This window comes from Crotalus tigris, unplaced genomic scaffold, assembly GCF_016545835.1.
Source record: "Crotalus tigris isolate CLP2741 ecotype Arizona unplaced genomic scaffold, ASM1654583v1 scf7180000018229.695902, whole genome shotgun sequence".
Classification (NCBI taxonomy): Eukaryota; Metazoa; Chordata; class Lepidosauria; order Squamata; family Viperidae; genus Crotalus; species Crotalus tigris.
The window spans coordinates 646,640-666,603 of NW_024096895.1; the positions used below are offsets into that span (position 1 = coordinate 646,640).

General features: G+C 40.2%; 2 protein-coding genes across 3 annotated transcripts in view; one reads left to right on the top strand and one right to left on the bottom strand.

Moving 5' to 3' along the window:
* The window catches only part of TECR (trans-2,3-enoyl-CoA reductase), a 43,784-nt gene extending 35,699 nt beyond the window's left edge, over positions 1-8,085 (top strand). For both annotated transcript variants that reach the window (XM_039349194.1, XM_039349192.1), the window contains 2 exons: positions 4,737-4,782; positions 5,503-8,085. In XM_039349194.1, coding sequence (XP_039205128.1) covers positions 4,737-4,782; positions 5,503-5,630 — 174 coding nt within the window. In that variant the 3' untranslated portion in view covers positions 5,631-8,085. The remainder of the gene's footprint in view (positions 1-4,736; positions 4,783-5,502) is intronic.
* Positions 8,086-10,604: 2,519 nt separating this feature from the next.
* Positions 10,605-18,606, bottom strand: NDUFB7 (NADH:ubiquinone oxidoreductase subunit B7). Its single transcript, XM_039349197.1, has 3 exons — positions 18,427-18,606; positions 11,492-11,663; positions 10,605-10,874 (listed from the first exon to the last, which is right to left on the bottom strand). The coding sequence occupies exons 1-3, from the start codon at positions 18,536-18,538 to the stop codon at positions 10,778-10,780; spliced, it is 381 nt and encodes a 126-aa protein (XP_039205131.1). The 5' UTR covers positions 18,539-18,606; the 3' UTR covers positions 10,605-10,777.
* Positions 18,607-19,964: the final 1,358 nt, after the last annotated feature.

Genomic DNA, 19,964 nt, shown 5'->3' on the forward strand with positions numbered 1-19,964 from the left:
TAATTTAAAATCATTATTTTGTGTCCTAGAATGATAGTAGGCTGCGATCTTGTATATGATAATCTTTCAAATATTTGAAGGAAGATATGATAGTATACTTGTCTTCTCCTCTCAAAGTTAAAATTTCTCAGTTTCTTCAAATCCTTACTATATAACTTTGTTTTAGTCCCTTGATCGTGCTTCTTACATTTCTTTGAACCTGTTACAGTTTCTCTAAATGCTTTGTAAAGCATAATACCCAAAACTGACTTAAGTAAGACATTTGATACATTAGACACAGCCTACTTCTTGGTAAGATAGAACAGTGTGGGATAGACACCACCACTACCAGATGGATTTGCAGTTGGCTGACTAAACACTCTCAGCGTGTGGTCCTCAATGGAAATACATCTATGTGGAGGGAAGCACGCAAAGGGGTACCTTAAGGTTCTGTCTTAGGCCTAATGCTCTTCAACATCTTCGTAAATCATCTTCAGCTGCCCAGCTGCACTCATCAAATTTGCAGATGACACCAAGTTGGGAGGGAATTGTTAACACTTTGGAAGATAGGTTCAAGATTCCAGATCTTGACAGACTTGAGCATTGGGCTCCATCCAACAAGCTGCAGTTCAGTGATGAGAAATGCATGATCCTGCACTTAATCAGAAAGAACCAAATCACAGATACAGGATAGCCAGTAATAGGCTCAATAGTATTAACTATGAGAGGGATTTAGTGTCCTAGTGGATCACTGCTTAAGTATGAGTCAACAGCGTGCTGCAGTTGCCCCCCCCCCCCAAAAATAGTCAATGTTCTAGGTTGCATCAATAGAGGGATTGCATCAAGATTGTGGGAATTGATAGTACCTCTCTCTACTGCACTAGTGAGGCCAAATTTGGACTACTATGTCTAGTTGTGGTCAATAGCATACGAAAAAGATACTGAAGCCCTAGAAAGAGTACAGAGAAGAGCAACAGAGGTGATAAGGGGTCTGGAGGTTAAATGGCTAAGGGAGATCGGTATGTTTAGCCTAACAAAGAGAAGGCTTAGGCATGACATGATTAACAGTCTTCCAATACTTGAAGGACTGTCAGTGGAAAGAGGGGGTTAATTTATTCTTCATAGTACCTGAGGGCAGGACAAGAAGCAATGGATAAAAGCTTGTCAAGAGGGAAATCCAACTTGAAAATAAGGAGGAATTTCCTGCAGTGAGAATCAATGGAACAGTTTGCCCCCCAGAGTTGTGAGTGTTGCATTGCTGGAGGTATTCAAGAAAAGATCGGACAACTATTTGTCCTTAGACAAGGGTTTGAGCTAGAAGAGCTCTAAGGATGCTGTTCCATCCCTGTGATTCTATGTTTTATAAATTGGATATAGTGAAGTCTGACTAAGTAAAATGGAAATTATATTTCTTTAATTATTGATTTTGACAATTGATTTTGTCCATTTTGCACCCACCTCATACTCATGAGCAGAAACTATTCATTTTTGCAACCTATTGAGATTGTTTCAAATTTATTAAGTTACCCAAGTAATTTAAAAAATGGAAGAGTAAAGAGAGCCCAGGAGCCCATTTTGGACCCCTTTAAATGTATCATTCTGGTTTAAAGAGAAACCATAGATGGTTCTTTGAAGTTGTTTTTTGAGAAGCTGTGTATCCACTTGTCACCTCATCCCTTTCACACTTAACTATCTTGATAATCAGAATGTCATGGGATACTCTGTCAAAAGACTTTGCTAAAGTCAAGATACATTAAATCTATAAGATTCCCAGATTGGCTAAGGAAATTACCCAATAAAAGAATGAGTGTGATGAAACTTGTTCTTACCAAATTCACGCTAGTGCCTTTTAATTATTTTAATTACCTTGTTTGCAATGTATTTTTGGATTAATCTCTTTAAGATCAGCTCTCAAGTCTTCCCACCTATTAGATTAGTGTGTAATCCCTTGGATCCTTTCCCCTGTTCCTGAAATAGGAACATATCTGAGTCATTAAGTCTTATGTCATCTATTCTCTAGAATTTCTGAGTTCAGTCAATCCACCAGCAACATTTTTCAGGTCCAAATATGTTGCATTTTAGGGAATATGAAAGGTATATTCATTTGAAATGAATAGATATTGAATAGATATAGATATATGAATTGTTGTTGTTGTTAATTGTGAAGTCGTGTCCGACCCATCGCGACCCCATGGACAACATTCCACCAGGTCTTCCTGTCTTCTACCATCTTCTGGAGTCCATTTAAGTTCACACCTACTGCTTCAGTGACTCCATCCAGCCATCTCATTCTCTGTCGTCCCCTTCTTCTATTGCCCTCAATCTTTCCCAGCATTAGGCCCTTCTCCAGTGAGTCCTTCCTTCTCATTAGGTGGCCAAAGTATTTGAGTTTCAACTTCAGGATCTGGCCTTCTAAAGAGCAGTCGGGGTTGATCTCTTCTAGGACTGACCGGTTTGAACGCCTTGCAGTCCAAGGGACTCGCAGGAGTCTTCTCCAGCACCATAGTTCAAAGGCCTCAATTTTTTGGCGCTCAGCCTTTCTTATGGTCCAACTTTCACAGCCATACATTGCAACTGGGAAAACCATGGCCTGGACTATACGCACTTTTGTTGGCAGGGTGATGTCTCTGCTTTTTAGTATGCTGTCTAGATTTGCCATAGCTTTCCTCCCCAGGAGCAAGTGTCTTTTAATTTTTTGGCTGCAGTCCCCATCTGAGGTGATCTTTGAGCCCAGAAAAATAAAATCTGTCACTATGAATAGACAATATATTTGTCAGTCTCAAGCCTCAGTCCTCTTTGTTCGTGTTGTCTTTACATTTACCAGTGGAATACACATAACTTTTTTCTGGGGAAAATAGAGACAAAACAGGAGCTGAGTAATAGTTGGCTTTTTTCCATTTTCACTGAAAAGCTGATTTTGTTCTCCAATGTCTCCTTCTTCTTCATTGTTTTTGATTTTGAACAGCCCTTCAATTGCTATATTCTAATATGTGATTGATGCCAGTAAGTCTGTGCTATATTTATTTAATCACATTTTTCTTCTAGTACTAGGACTCATGTGGCTCATTTTCTAGATTTCTGTGCATTAGTGCACAGGTAGTAAAAGCTATGAGGCATTATCATTTCTGATGTGAATCTGATTTATCCTACCAGTTTAATGTAGTAGTTAAGGCATCAAACTAGAAACCGGGAGATTGTGAGTTATAGTCCTGCCTTGGCACAAAACCAGTGGGTGATCTTGGGTCAGTCACTTTCTCTCAGCCCTAGAAAAAAGGCATTGGCTAACCATTTTTTAAAACCGGTTAGGCGGTTGTCCAGGAAGTTTCTGAGAACAGGACAAAATTGAATGGAAGAAAATAAATTATATCAATGTTTTACACCCTCTGCAGTGTGTACATTTTTATCTTAGGTTGTCATTTCTAATACCCATAGGATTCAGTTTAAATCCATACTGATGAATTTTGCTTTGTTTCAACCAAATGTATTTGGTCTGATACAGTGTATATCATATCAATAGTCTGTCAACTTGTCAAATGAGCATGGCTGTGGCTATCTTCCTTATTCATTTTTGATTGACACACTGAAAGGGAGGGGGGATTGCCAGGTGCTTCGCTGGTTTAAATAAACTTTTGTCCCATGGGAACCAAGATCATCAGTTGCTCCCTAGACTGAAAAGCCTGCCATGAAGATGTGTTGGGGAACATAGTTGCTTGCATAGCCTTAGGGGTGGGATTTCTTAACTTTGTATTCAGACTTGGTTTCACTTTTGACATGCTGATACTTTGTAGCTAATATGTTCTTTGAGGAATTTGCAAACCTTGGAGTTCTGTTTTGTCTCTGTCTGTCGGAACCATAACACAGTCAGTGACCCAGACAATTCAGCTCACGGTCCCTGAAAAGCAAATCTCTCCTATCGGCATGAATTAAATCACTATCATGGTCCCATGGTCTTGAGCATTTTGCTTTGATTTTCATTGTGACATTAGGATTTGTTTGTAACAGTACCATTTGTGCTCACGTGTATTAGGAGGAAGAGATAACTGTCAGTGGACTTGACAGTGACTGGAAGTAATTCTGTCACACATCTCTGTTCACTCAACATACTCTTACTGTACACGATGGCATTCATCACGCTTTACAAGTCAGCGTGTATCAGTACAAGGCGTATATTTTATTTGTATTATTTGTGTGCGCTTTGTCTTGTGTACATAGTTTGCCAAATTTAGATATTTAATAACATATCCCACTAAATTAGCAGACTCAAGGTACCTTGTAATAATCTCAAATCAATAACTATAAAATAATATTAAAAGTTAAGTTCATATACTAAAAATGACCTTGGAACTTCTTGTTAAACTCTCATTTCTTGTATATTTTTCTCACTCTGGTTTTGCAGAGTGGTTTCATGAGTGCTAAGACTAGTACCTATCCCTGAGCTAAGAATGTAGAATGTGTACTACAAAATCTTCAGGCCTGTTCTGTACTCACATGAACATTGCTATTTGCTTTTTGAACTGAGAGTAGGATAGGTACTTTCTTCTACTTACAGACTAATATGCCCTGTAGATGGGCTAGAAAGTTTATGGGAAAGTTTTCAGTACATGTACAGAAACACAGTCAGGATTTGTGCACGAGTTGGGTCTTCATCCTTCATAGTAGGATGGTGCTGTATGTTTACTCTAGCTGAAGAATGCAGTGCTCAAGCCTACCAAGCCTTAATATTTTCCTTGACATAGTCTTGATGTTTTCTTTTCCAGGTAGGGTCTTGGATTGGCTTTGCCATCATGACTCAGTGCCTTCCAGGTAAGTCCTTGTAATAGGTTAGAGCTTTGCTGTAGTCACTTTTAATAAGGATTTTATTAAGCAATGTTTATGAAGTACCATTACGTGTTTTTATTTTTTTCTGGCCCTTCCCAATTTTTCTGTTAGAACTGTTCTTTATTGCCAAGTAGATTAGGGTCTATGAATTTAAAACGGGAGAGATATTTTGTGCCTTTCAGCGAAGAAAGTGCCAACATAAGATTACGAGAGCTCAGTAAATTACAGCTTCTGTCTCACAGTAAGCTTCATCCCTTTACTTAGGGAAGCCAGCAGCTATGCACTCTCCTACTTGGTCTCTTCATTGTCTTTATTTTGTTTTACCAGTGCACACATAGGAGTTGAAGATGTTCTCATGCATTATGTAGTGTAGGAGATAATGGTACTAAATGAAAGAGGCTGCCTCTTGCTGGGTTAGTAATCCTGAGGACTTACCTCCTGTTTTACAAAATCTACTTTCCATTTGTTAGGGATGCTTTAGCTCTGGAGTATTAAACAGCGGGCAAAATTAGATAGCATTCGCCAAGACAAGTATCCAGTTTAATATATTAAAGATCCTTGGTATTATTTTCTATTTCTGTAGTCTCTTTTTTAAAAGACGTAATACATTTGGGAAAGGAGTCAATGTTAATTAAAAAAAAAATTCCAGAGGGAAAATGCTTTTCTGAACACCTAATAACGTTTCACACTTTTATTTGTCAACAGTGGCTCTGTTTTCCTTGGTTGGATTTATTCAAATGACCATTTGGGCAAAGGGAAAACACCGAAGTTACCTGAAGGAGTTCCGAGATTACCCGCCACTACGTTCACCTATCGTCCCTTTTCTGCTCTAAGCCTCTTTCTGCACTAAGATATCAAACTGGGCTGGTAGCTTCATTTTTTATCTTCTTGAGCAGCTAACATTGGAGTCTAAAACAGGAGGATTTTTTCACTGTCCATATTGGGTTTTGAGAGGGGTTTATTGGAATTCCTTCCTTTTTAAAGTTCCTCCATCATCTTTTTCCTTTGTCCCTATTCCAAAATTACATTTGACTTAGAACAACACCTCCCTACAGTTACTATGAAGCCAAACACTGCAGCAAGAACAGAGGGAACAATGCAGTTTTACAGGGGGGGGGGAGGAATTGAACAGCTGCTAGACATATCTGTAAGAGCAGGTACCATAAATGGAGCCTAGGCAGCTGGACTTTGGCCAAATGTGAGGCTGTAAAATAGCAATCTTAACTCCAGTCCTTATTAATAATAATTTTAGAAAAATTGTTCACTACATTTGTGCAGCACTTTGGATTTGAAAGCAGAAAAATACCTTGAAACACATGGTGCCATTCCTAAACCAGGAAAAGGCATGGCTGCTTTAAGAAGTTGCAGACTGATGCAGTGATCATGGCCCTGTGTGGTATGGAACATTGTTTTGCATTTGCATTTGTATTCAAAGCACAGCACAGCCTATTAATTCAGTTGTGGGCATTCTCCTAGTAGTAAATATTATCGCTATTATTTTTTGTACTGCAGAATGATGCTTGGTACTAAAAACTGTAATATTTTTTCTGGAGGGAAATAAACTAAGATCAGTGGCAATGCTAACTTCATCTCTTTTATAGATGGTCTTGTGCCCCTTTTTAACCCTTGTTCAATTAGTAGGCATTTGTGCTTGAAATCAAAATTGAAAATGGCTTAATTGAATGACATACATAATTTCATAAGGGTAGAACACATTATTTAATTATCCCAGCCATAAGCTAAATTATGACATGGCAAATTCCCTGCTGTGAAGCAAAGGAAAACAGTTATGATCCAGTAGTAGCTCTGGTGTTACATAGTTCTGTCCCCCATACAAATTGGCATAAATGCTTTTCCTTTTCTTAGTAGTATCTTATGAGCAGTGAACAACATCTTCCAAGTAGAAATGTATGCTTGAAGTGACTCAGTTTTGTGTGATGGTGGAGTAGTTAACTTCTATAGTTAAGAGGTTCTTGAAATGAAAGTCTAACAAATACAATACTGTGCCTAACTAGCAACACTTGTGTAACTTTCTGTAATACAGGCCCACTGAAAGATGTGTCAACATTACAAACACCATCAGGGCAACTATGGAGATATACAAGTGAAACTTTAATGTAATGGATCAGATGATGAAGGGGGAAGGTGTTTCTTCCAGTTGCCTATTAAATGGAAGAGTGATCAATACCAATGTACTTAGGTAAATGCTACAAATTGCATCATTTGAGTGACTTATTCAATTTGTATAATATATGTATAAGTGCACTGAGAAATTGGGGGGGGATGGATCCTGCTTTGACATTTATAACTATTTCTACCACTTAAGAGATAAGGAAATGCCTATTATTCCTCCTATAGAAAATATTCAGTGTTACAGAATTGAAGCATCTGAGGATTGGACCGTTTTCTTGAGAGGAGGTTGTTTATTTTTCTGTTTGTCATTGTTACCAAGGTTGTGATACTGCATCCAAGTAGTCCTTGGATTATGATGGCAGCTGGGAGTGGGATTGCTATTGCTAAGCAATGTGGTTGTAAAGTGCAACATTGGATGGCCACACCGCTTAGCGACAACAATCCTGGCAGTTCCCACTTGCTGTCATTACCTCAAGACTTGCCAGTTGTGAGTGGGAAGGGGCAGGAGTTTCATGTAATGACCGGGATGGGGGAGCTGGGAGGGTTGGTGCAGGCTGTGAGTTGGAAGGGGGGAGGTGGTGGCTGGTGCAACAGACTGTGAGCACAAGAAGGTTGTGGGATACCTGTCATAGCAAGAAGGCTTGGGCGGGGGAGACTTATTAGAGTAACATTCCACCTTTCTTGCTGGCTTCCCCATTGACTTTGCATTTGGGAAGCCAGCAGGGAAGGTTGTAAATGGCAATAATCTGATGACAGGATGTTGCAATTGTGGTAATACAAGCAACTGCCAAGTCTCTAAATCATGATTGCATGACTGGAGCACCGCAAAAGCCTGAACTTCAAGGATTGGTCGTAAGTTCCACTTGTTCAGCGCCATTCTAACTTCAAATGGTTGCTGAATGAGTAGCTAATAAAGAGGACTACTTGTATGTTTAATTTGGAGGAAGCCCCATCTGAAGTAGAGTGGAACTTGCTTCGAAACAAATATGGCCACGATCAAGATGTTTGTCATAGTCTTAGGTTATGCTGCATGTGAGCAGTGATATCTGAAACCTAGGCCCCAAGGCTGCTGTTAAATGAGCCACTGACTTTTTCCTATAATCCATTTCATGTGGAACTTTATTTAAACTAACCAATAAAAAATAATCCAGCCAATGGACAGTCTCAGATCGTTTTTTTTAAAAGCATAGAATTATACATTGAAGGACTTTTTCATACATTGGGGAAGACTATAGGTAAGAGTGGACACCTCTGTTATATTTGATATAATATCATTTGGTTTGAAATTAATTGGACCAGAAACTATATAGTCTTATACAACACTGGCATCCTAACAGATTATAGTTGCATAAGGAGAATGGAATTGATCTTACTGGCTAGGAAAATTTAAAGTCAGGATTTGAGAGTCCTGTGTGATTTATGTTACAAATTGCACGTTTAGGTTGTCCACAGGATAAGGCTCCTGAGTTCAGATTTTCTCACCTCGATGTATAGAGGTGGGAGAGGGATGAGCAGAGGAATAATATGCCACAAAACATAACTCATGTGAAAAATGACGCATCAAGTAGGACTGACTATAAATACATTGAATTAAAAACTTATCACTAATGAGCTGTATTTTCAAATAAGTATTTTGAACACCTTTACTCTGTATTATCTCATGATCGGCTGTCAGCAGTGCCCAGCATAATACCATATTTCCTGGCTTTTGGAGCCTGGCCTAACTAGGGGTATTTGTTTGTTTTCCACCTTTATTATTTTTATAAATAAGGTAGCAAACATCCAACACTCCCCCCCGCCATTTTCCCCACAAGAAGCCTATGAGGTGGGTTGAACTGAGTGTGTGACTAGCCCAAAGTCATCCAGCTGGCTTTCATGGCTAAGGTAAGACTTGAACTCATGGTCTCTCATTTTCTAGCCTGGTGTTTGAACTGGTAAACCAAACTAGCTCTAGAAATATAGAATCCCTGTTGGCTCTAAAGTTTGAAAAAACAAACCTATCGAGATCATCATGGCTTAGATGAACTTAGCAGTTCAATCAGTACAAAAACCCAGGGCCCCAACCAGTCAGTTATTCTAATGTTTTAAAGCCTGAAAATCTGTACAAGGTGCCTAGTTGGATTCTGGTAACCAACCTTCACTTGCCTTGATGTTTTATCACATCTACTGTAAAGGGGTATTCAGCTGAGTCCAGTTCATACATTTCTTATTACAAGGAGTGATCCATCCTCATAGAAAGATGCCATTCATTTAAAAAAAGTCTCATTAGCTAGTGACAAATTCTTTCTGATCAAAGTATTAGAAGTGTGTGGTGACTGATTAGACAAATGAAATAGATTTTCCAGGTCAGTTCAGTAGAAGCGTTGACTATTTTGGCATTGAAATTATTTCAGTTGCTCTCTTTGCCAAGAGAGAGACACTGAATAGTAAGTACCTTATTGATTCTGCCACACTTCTTGATGGCTCCTGACCCCAGCAATCATGGTATTCTTCTGGGAGAAGTCATCTAAGCTTGATATAGGTGGAACAGCCTTAGAGTGGTTCCACTTATCCATGGATGGACATCTCCAGAAAGTATCATTAAAGGATTTCCGCTTACTCCATGATGTTAATATTATGAGGTTCCACAAGTTAATGAAGGTATACAATACAGTATGTGGATAACATATAGTACAGTGATGACACATTTTATTTCCTTTGTCACCAAAGGGAAGCATTGGAAATGATAAGTCAGTGCCTGGCTATAGAAATGGACTAGCTGAGGCCAAAAAAATAGATGCTCAGTCCAGGCAAGATAAAAGACATAGGATTCAACCTGGAAGATCTAATTCAAAGAGATGCTTCTGTATCCATCTTTGACATTACAGGCATAATTATCTTCTGTAGCACAAATGGCATGAGGCACCTTGAACAGTTCAGGCTATTATGACTGAGATAGCCTCACTATAGTAATTTATATTCTGATTTTACTAGAACTGTTCCAATGTTTCCTTCCTGGAAAGAAACAACCGTTTTAGATAAAATAATTCAATCAGGATGTACAGTCCCCAGACCTGCAATTTGGACCATGTTCTAGTATTATTTCTTACGAGGCAGAGCAATTCTTGTGTGTATAGCACAATCTATATTGAGCCGAGGTGGCGCAGCAGTTAGAGTGCAGTACTGCAGGCCACTTTAGCTGACTGTGTTCAGCACGTCAGCGGTTCAAATCTCACCGGCTCAAGGTTGACTCAGCCTTCCATCCTTCCGAGGTAGGTAAAATGAGGACCCAGATTGTTGGGGGCAATGTAAATATATATATACATTGCTTACTGGTGTACACTGCTTAGAGAGTGCTTGCACTTAAAGCGGTATATAAGTCTAATAAATAAATAAATCTACTGGCCTTTGGACTCCGGCACTCATCATTTCCAAAAATTCCAACTTCTGTAAAGGGAACTTTGCTTGTGTGTGAAGTGTAAATGCACAGAACGTATACAAACTTAAAATGTTCAAAAGCAGCTGCCTTTATCCAGAATGAAACTGAAAGCTTATGTTGCTGAATACAGAGAAAATATAAAAGTAACTAGATGGTACAGTTCCATCTGAACTTAACTAGACTCATCTCATTGGCACAATTGCCAGAACTGATAATGCAGCATTAGGATTCCCAACAAGAAAATACTTACAGATCCTTGATATTTATGAACATTTATTAGCCATAGGTCCAAGGTGTGCATTCATTCATTTCGTAGGAATCACAGTGAACATCTGAGACCCAACTGTGACATAAATGTTTTTATTGTTTTCAATATATCAAGTCCCGAAGTTTCTTTTAAGATGAGGCAGGAGAAGCACCCCAAACTAATTAGGTTTCTATGGTAACTTTCGACTGTTCTTCAATGCGCCTCTTCCTAGCCAGCAAACGTCGTTCTCGTTCAAATTCTTTCATGCGCATAACATAGCTAACACAAAGGATACAAGTATAAGTCAGTACAAATCTGTTGGCCCTACAAAACCAGGCTTTTCTTGCTGCATGTTAGTTGGCTTGCATGCTATAATTTTATTTCACATTTAAAGTATAAAACATTTTATCATTGAGGCAGATTGCTCCCCAGACTTCTACAGTCAAGGTTTTAGGGTGATATTTTTCTTAAAAGTTCTCTATGCGTGCTAGAGAAGAACGGATTAATTATTCATTTACGATTTACCTTCATGCTTAGACAATACAGTGATTATGGCCCTTGTCCATCAAGGCAAAGTGCTTTAAAATTAAATCAAGGTTTATCAGCATTAAGGAAAAACTACTTGGTTGTCTATCATGATCTCTTCTCTATCCACATCATGGTAGTGTTTATAATCTCCCATCCCACCCCAATACCTTATGCTACTTTTTCGAAGACTAATTGAATTTTTATGGTGGAAACAGAATACATTTCATAAAGGAATTACAGGGATATTTAGAGGCAGTACTTCTAATCCAGGGTACTTTCTAATCCCTGAAACACAGTTAATTTACAGAATGAAGAATAAAGGACAAACTATAGCAACAAATTAGACTAAAGGCATAGCTTTGACTTACTCCAGATGCTGACAGTACTTCCACTCATGATCCTCATGTTTGCACCCATTGATGGAAAAAGGATATTTGTCACGTTTGCACTTCATCCATATTATGTAATAATGGGCACAATAATCCCGGTATCTGTAAGGAATCTGGGCATCATTCATCTCTTGATGTGTTGCCACCATCACTGTAGGAGGAAACAGGAGGAGGAAAAGATGGAAAGGGAGATTAAAATCTACATGGAAGCTCTTCAAGATCAATCATGTGGGATGCTCTAACAGATGCTGCCAAAGGTGTTTTTGAAAGCATGTTCAGCAAGTTAATTTAGAGCACCTGTTCAATTAAAATTTACAGACCACATAATTCCATGAGGAATTATTGAAGAGTGTTGAGTATTATTTTGAAATCAGCTATGCAATCATTCAGCTATAATGCCATTCAGCCCAGGCTTAATCATCTTACTAATAAAAATGTCATATTTATTAAGTGCTTTCCTGTATCATGTCTCTATCACTCCCAAAAATTATTTAAGAAGTTACTCAATGAAAAAAATTGAATTAGTCTATCAAAACGTACTTGTCAAAGTCTTTATTATAATTGACTTGGATGGAAAAGCTTATATAAAACTGGGTGTGGTAGCTAATATCTTAAGAAACAAAAGCATAATTAAAAATCTTGAAGAGTTTGAGCAGTGTTTTGCAAAACTTTCTATAACTGCGATCTATTAACTAAAAATTAAGAAGCAAGGACCAAGCATTGTAAACAATGCACCTACGTTTTATTTTTGACTTTAGGAACATGGAAGTTGCCTATTTGGGGGGAAAATAAATACTGGTTATAATTGCATTTAAATATGTCTTCCTAGCCTTTTAAAATTAGGTTTTATACAAAATTTGTTTATCACCTGTTATTTTTTGTGCTCTATTCCATAACGTCATTAGCACATATTTGCTAATAAAAATGTTCATTTGCACTTCAAATGCCCTTGAATATTCACTATTGTCAGATTTCTGAATTTTAATAGTAACATTATTATATTATCACTCATTTCCTTCAATAAACTACTTGTGAATCGATGCATTGTTATGAACTAGCTGACTGATGATGAACAGCAGGAGACAGGAAAGTGAAAATAGAAGCAGCAAGTAAGCTGTGGCCTATATTAACTCCTCTGATTTCACCTACCAGACACCCGCCTGCTCCCATCTTCTGCTTGCTCATGGCCGCAGTGGGTTACAGGGCTTCCCAAGGCAAAGGACCCAGATTGTTGGGGGCAATGTAAATATATATATACATTGCTTACTGGTGTACACCGCTTAGAGAGTGCTTGCACTTAAAGCGGTATATAAGTCTCATAAATAAATAAATAAATAAATGCTCGAGAGGCGAGGACAATGCCGGCAGAACGCACCTTCAGGTGAGAAGGAGAGCAGCATGGACAGGTGGGGAAAGTCAAAATACTTTTTGCCCAGAGGGAGACTGGAAGTTTCGTCTCCGTTTCCAAGCATCCCATTTGCAAGCAGACAAAGCTTCCAGACTCCGTCATTTCTCCGTCCAGCGAAAAGTATTTGGGCGCCCATGGGGTGCTTGGAAACAGAGCGATTTGCTCAATTTCCAAGCGTCCCATAGGTACCCAAACACTTTTCACCTGGACAGAGAACTGACAGAATCTGGAAGCTTTGTCTGCTTTCAAAAGGAAGATAAGATGATAAGATTGTCATTTTTTTACTGTGGGCACAACGGCACACATCAAAAATGAAATTTAGTTGTACATGGTATGTTTAGGTGTGCGTCATGTATGTGAAACACATACATGACGCACACCTAAACATACTATGTACAACATGTGTTTTAGACCCACCCCCCTACATATACGTAGCAAATAAATATTAAATACTGTCCATCTTGAATATATAACAGAAGGAAGAAGCTTGAGAGTTCACAGGGTTAATGCTGCATGGAATGAAACTATGGCTGAATCTGGATGTTCTGCTTCGGATACCATGAAGCCTCCTCCCAAAAGGTAACAAGGAAAACAGGTCATGAAGAGGAAAGAGTGGGGCAGGTAGAGGGAGGCGGCAGGGGAGGTTTGCGCCACCCAGTCCTTCTGCTTCCACCTGTCCGCGCCTTAACACATGTTCCACCAGCACTGCCCTCGCCTCCCAATCATCTACCCTGGGAAGCCCTATAAGCCATTGCGGCTGCAGGCAAGCAGACGGTGAGAGGGAATAGGCAGACATCAGACATCCCCTGAAAATAAGTCCTAATGGTTATTTTGGTTCAAAAAAAAAAAAAAAGACCCGGTCTTATTCTCAGGGAAACACAGTATTACTGGCTGCTTCTAATCAGTTTTGTTAGTAGAACAATAATCTGCACCAAGGCTAGTAATCAATTTCATTATGTACAATGACTAATATTCATACGAAAGCTAATGAAAATCATTATCTTTCAGCCCAAATTATTACAAAGACTTCTTGTGAGGATGTAACCATAACTAAATAAGCAGATGTGGCTATGAGAAAGGATTCACATTCAGTTCTGGCAGGAATTTCTTCCACTATTTCTCCTTGCCTGGTATGTTCTAGAATGGGTGAATTCTAGGTCTCTTCTTATCACCTTGTGTGATCTAGAAAGTGCACATTTTCGGTAAAGCCTTCCACCTTCTGGAACAACACTGCCTCCAGATATGGAGGGCACCCTCTCTCCTGGGGTTCTGAACAGCCCTGAAAACCTCCTTTTGCTCTCAGGCCTGTATTAGGAGAGGAGAGGATTGTTGTACTTTGTTTGGATGGCTGTTTTTAATCCAAGATGACTTGTAAGCTTTGTTAGTTTAAATTGTTTTAATCTAATATTATATTTTGCAAGCTCCCTAGAGTCCAGTCCATTGGAGTGGATGATTGTATTAAATTTATTTATAATACAAAAGGAAGAAAGTAAGCATTTAGTGGATGCTCAAAATATTACTTAGTTCTCATTTTTTGACAGAAATTTGCAGATGGAATCATCTATGGAGATTCTCAATCATTCAGGTCATGGTTGTCCCAGAGATGCTTTTCAAGAGGCAACTAGACTTTCTTGCTTTTCTAAAGAAGCTTCTTGGATGAGAAGGGAAACGTCTTCAAAGAAAAACAAGGAAGTAAGTCCATTTGCCTCTTGAAAAAATACCTTTGGTGCAACGGAATCGGTCAGGTTCCTGCCAATGCACTGATTAAGGGGTGATCCTTTCCTTCTAGAGAGCCAGAAAAAGCCAACGCAACGCTCGTCTACTTTGTCCCGTGAGAAAAGGTAGGCTGAATGAGGAACTGGACCCTGGTTGCTCTACTTCATGCTTCTTGACCACCACACCGAATTAGCTCTCAGCAGAACGTAAACTCCCCTTTATGGATTACTGCCTTGTCATGGCGAAGGGGCTTGCATAACTCAATGAAGCTATAAGCTATGCCGTGCAGGGCCACCCAAGACGGACAGGTCATAGCAGAGAGTTCTGACAAAATGTGATCCACTGGAGAAGGAAATGGCAAACCACTCCAGTATCTTTGCCATGAAAACCCCATGGACAGTACTAAAAGGCAAAAAAGATATGACGCTGGAAGATGAGCCCCTCAGGTCGGAAGGTGTCCAATATGCTACTGGGGAAGAGCAGAGGGCTAGTACTAGTAGCGCCAGAAAGAATGAAGCGACTGGGCCAAAGCCGAAAGGACGCTCAGCTGTGGATATATCTGGTGGTGAAAGGAAAGTCCGATGCTGTAAAGATTTTTTCTCCATAGGAACCTGGAATGTAAGATCCATGAATCAAGGCAAGCTAGACGTAGTCAAAAAAGAGATGACAAGACTGAACATCGACATCTTAGGAATCAGCGAACTAAAATGGACAGGAATGGGTGAATTTAATTCAGATGACCATCAGGTATACTACTGTGGGCAAGAATCCCTCAGAAGAAATGGAGTAGCCTTCATAGTCAATAAAAGAATAGGAAAAGCAATACTGGGATACAATCCCCAAAATGACAGAATGATCTCAATTCGAATCCAAGGCAAACCATTCAATATCACAGTAGTCCAAATCTATGCCCCAACCACTGGTGCTGAAGAGGATGAAATTGACCAGTTCTATGAAGCCCTACAGCACCTTATAGAATTAACACCAAAAAATGATGTCCTTATCATCATGGGGGATTGGAATGCTAAGGTAGGAAGCCAAAAGATAACCGGAATAACAGGCAAGTTTGGCCTTGGAGTACAAAATGAAGCAGGGCACAGGCTGATAGAATTTTGTCAAGAGAATACGATGGTCATAACAAACACTTTTTTCCAACAACCCAAGAGATGGCTCTACACATGGACATCAACAGACGGTCAACATAGAAATCAAATTGACTATGTGCTCTGCAGCCAAAGATGGAGAAGCTCTATACAGACAGTAAAAACAAGACCAGGAGCTGACTGTGGCTCAGATCATGAGCTTCTAGTTGCAAAATTTAGGCTTAAATTGAAAAAAGTAGGGAAAAGCACTAGGCCACTCAGGTATGAACTAAATCATATTCCTGATGAATATACAGTAGAGGTGACAAATAGATTTAAGGAACTGGATCTGATAGACAGAGTGCCTGAAGAACTATGGATGGAAGTTCGCAACATTGTACAAGAGGTAGCAACTAAAACCATCCCAAAGAAAAAGAAATGCAAGAAAGCAAAATGGCTGTCTGAGGAAGCTTTGCAAATAGCTGAGGAAAGAAGGGAAGCGAAAGGCAAAGGAGAAAGAGAAAGATACACCCAATTGAATGCAGAATTCCAGAGAGTAGCTAGAAGAGATAAGAATGCCTTCTTAAATGAACAGTGCAAAGAAATAGAAGAAAACAACAGAATAGGGAGGACCAGAGATCTCTTCAAGAAAATTGGAGATATGAAGGGAACGTTTCATGCAAAGATGGGCATGATAAAGGACCAAAATGGCAGAGACCTAACAGAGGCAGAAGAGATTAAGAAGAGATGGCAAAACTACACAGAAGAACTATACAAGAATGAGCTTAACATCCCAGATAACCACAATGAGATGGTCATTGACCTCGAACCAGACATCCTAGAATGTGAAGTGAAATGGGCCTTAGAAAATCTGAGCAACAACAAAGCTAGTGGAGGTGACAGTATTCCAGCTGAGCTATTCAAAATCTTAAAAGACGATGCAGTAAAAGTGCTACACTCAATTTGCCAGCAAATTTGGAAAACTCAACAGTGGCCACAGGATTGGAAAAGGTCAGTTTACATTCCAATTCCAAAGAAAGGCAATGCCAAAGAATGTTCAAACTATCGCACCATTGCACTCATTTCACATGCTAGTAAAGTTATGCTTAAAATCCTACAAGCTAGACTCCAGCAGTATGTGGATCGAGAACTACCAGAAGTACAGGCAGGATTTCGAAGAGGCAGAGGAACTAGAGATCAAATTGCCAACATACGCTGGATCATGGAGAAAGCTAGGGAGTTCCAGAAAAAACATCTACTTCTGCTTCATTGACTATGCTAAAGCCTTTGATTGTGTGGATCACAACAAATTGTGGCAAGTTCTTAAAGAGATGGAAATACCAGACCATCTTATCTGTCTCTTGAGAAACCTATATGCGGGTCAAGAAGCAACAGTGAGAACTGGACACGGAACCATTGATTGGTTCAAAATTGGAAAAGGAGTCCGGCAAGGCTGTATACTGTCGCCCTGCCTATTTAACTTATATGCAGAGCACATCATGAGAAAAGCAGGGCTAGATGAATCAAAAGTTGGAATTAAGATTGCCGGGAGAAATATCAACAACCTAAGATATGCAGATGATACCACTCTAATGGCAGAAAGTGAAGAGGAACTAAAGAGCCTCTTGATGCGGGTGAAGAAGGAGAGTACAAAAGTTGGCTTGAAACTCAACATTAAGAAAACCAAAATCATGGCATCCGGCCCTCTCAATTCCTGGAAATAGATGGGGAAGAAATGGAGGTAGTGACAGATTTTATTTTTCTGGGCTCCAAGATCACCTCAGATGGGGACTGCAGCCAAGAAATTAAAAGACGCTTGCTCCTGGGGAGGAAAGCTATGGCAAATCTAGACAGCATACTAAAAAACAGAGACATCACCCTGCCAACAAAAGTGCGTATAGTCCAGGCCATGGTTTTCCCAGTTGCAATGTATGGCTGTGAAAGTTGGACCATAAGAAAGGCTGAGCGCAAAAGAATTGAGGCCTTTGAACTATGGTGCTGGAGAAGACTCCTGCGAATTCCTTGGACTGCAAGGCGTTCAAACCGGTCAGTCCTAGAAGAGATCAACCCCAACTGCTCTTTAGAAGGCCAGGTCCTGAAGTTGAAACTCAAATACTTTGGCCATCTAATGAGAAGAAAGGACTCACTGGAGAAGGGCCTAATGCTGGGAAAGATTGAGGGCAATAGAAGAAGGGGACGACAGAGAATGAGATAGCTGGATGGAGTCACTGAAGCAGTAGGTGTGAACTTAAATGGACTCCAGAAGATGGTGGAGGTCAGGAAGACCTGGAGGAACGCTGTTCATGAGGTCGCGATGGGTCGGACACGACTTCGCAATTAACAACAACAACAACAAAAGAACGTAAAGTACGCCTCTTGTAGGCAATCCGGGTGAAAAAGAGGCAACCTGGGGAACAAGCTCTGTGGCGCGCCCCTGATGGTGCAGGAGAGCGGAAACACAATCGCTCCGAGGGAAGCCAGTGGAGGACACCGCCGGAGGTACAAAAAAAAGGGGGGGGGGACAAGGGAGCCTGGCACCCTCTGGATCCCAGCTTCCACTGGCCAAATCTGCGCGATAAATGCGCGGTGGTTTTGCAGGCAGCTCCGGAGATCTCCCGCTTGCCAAGCCTGGGACTCGCAAAGGGAGAAGGGCGGAGCTCAGCGCGGGGTGACCTTCCTTCTCCGCGACCCATCCCGGCGATGCTCACCGCGTTCCTTGCGCTCTTGGAGGCCAAGGAAGGGATCGAAGGTGGGCAGGGCGGAGGGGTCAGGCTCCACCTCCGAGTCCCCCAAATACCGGCGGACTAAATGAGCCCCCATTGCCGCCGCGGACTTGTGCCCCTGCTTCGTCTAGCTTCCGTTTGCCTCTCCTCCCCCGGAACCGGAACTGGACGTGGAGTCCGCTTTAACAGCGCTCGACTAGAACGCTGGGGACTCCTTCACGGCCTTTGCGCGTCACGACCGGAGATCCCGGGCAGTTGACTGCAGATGAAACGGCAGCGTCGTTTTTCATTTTTCCAGTGCTGCGCGACAGAAAGAAAACTGCAGGAGGATTTCCGTTCTGGCCGTATTCGGCGCCTGCAGATTCACCCAAGTGGAGAGGGAGAGAAAGGAATCGCGAACCACAAGCATTTTTTAAAATTTACAACGAATTATTTATTTCTTTTCATTTGTCAACATTTAAATCCTTGTCATGACAAATCAAAGTGAAAATGGTGTTTATAATCCTTGGCCACGTGTTGAAGAACGCTGTGAAAAAAATGTCATATATTGGCGACCGAGATTGAAGCTTGTCCAGGAAAAATAGTTTGCAATAGCCCTGTAACATTGTTTACAATTAAAATTCAATTTTATGTAGTTGCTTATGGCTTACTGACGCACCTTAAGTCTAAATTTGAACAGAATACTGCAGAAACATGTCAGAAATTCCTGTCTCTCTGGCTGCCTTATTGGTGAGTGATGGTCCTCCATTTGAGCTTTTCTGATCAAGAGGTTGCCTAATGTGGGTTTGGAGGAATATAGCAATAGCACTTGGAGTTGTATAGGTGGTCCTCAACTTATGACAATTGAATCCAAAATTTGTGTTGCTAAGTGAGACATTTAAGTGAATTTTGCCACATTTTACAATCTTTCTTGCCACGAATCACTGTAGGTGTCAGTAAGTAACATGGTTGGTAAGTGATTTTGGCTTTCCCATTGGGTCATTCCATGTCAAGTGGTCTGGGGGTCCCTGCTCGACCATCATGGATTTTGATGAAATTTTATGTGAACATGCACACATGTCCCCAATGAACATTTACGTGTTACGTTTGCCGATGCAATACTTGCGGACATATAGTCATTTGTTTGACCCAATACTGCAGCCTTCTACAGTATGACTCTGAGATTCCAACAACTTTGAGAGGATAATATCTCTGGCAATATTTTGTTGAGAGAAACAAAACTTGGCCATCTTGTACAACTTTTTGTGCTCTATTAAACAAAATAATAAACATGAGTGATCTCCATCTAGATAATTTGGAACAAAGTTGGCCGAAAATATTGTGGCTCAAAAAAAAGTTTAAAGTTTGGCTTTTTTATATTTCTGGAAGGAAAGGTATGATAAACGTGGAACCTTGCGCATAATAACTTAGCAGCACAAGGTTTTCAAATATAAAATTTCATTCTCCTGCTTTCCAATAGTTTACAAATTGAGTGTAAAGTTGATGTTTTTTGTAAAAACACCAAAAATAGGGTATTTTCAGCC

Excerpts from the sequence above, each read along its gene's own strand:
- NDUFB7 (XM_039349197.1), bottom strand. The coding sequence starts at position 18,538 with ATGGGGGCTCATTTAGTCCGCCGGTATTTGGGGGACTCGGAGGTGGAG. Across the intron at positions 11,664-18,426 it reads CCAAGAGCGCAAGGAACGCG|TGATGGTGGCAACACATCAA; the intron begins GTGAGCATCGCC and ends TTCCTCCTACAG. Across the intron at positions 10,875-11,491 it reads AAGTACTGTCAGCATCTGGA|CTATGTTATGCGCATGAAAG; the intron begins GTAAGTCAAAGC and ends CCTTTGTGTTAG.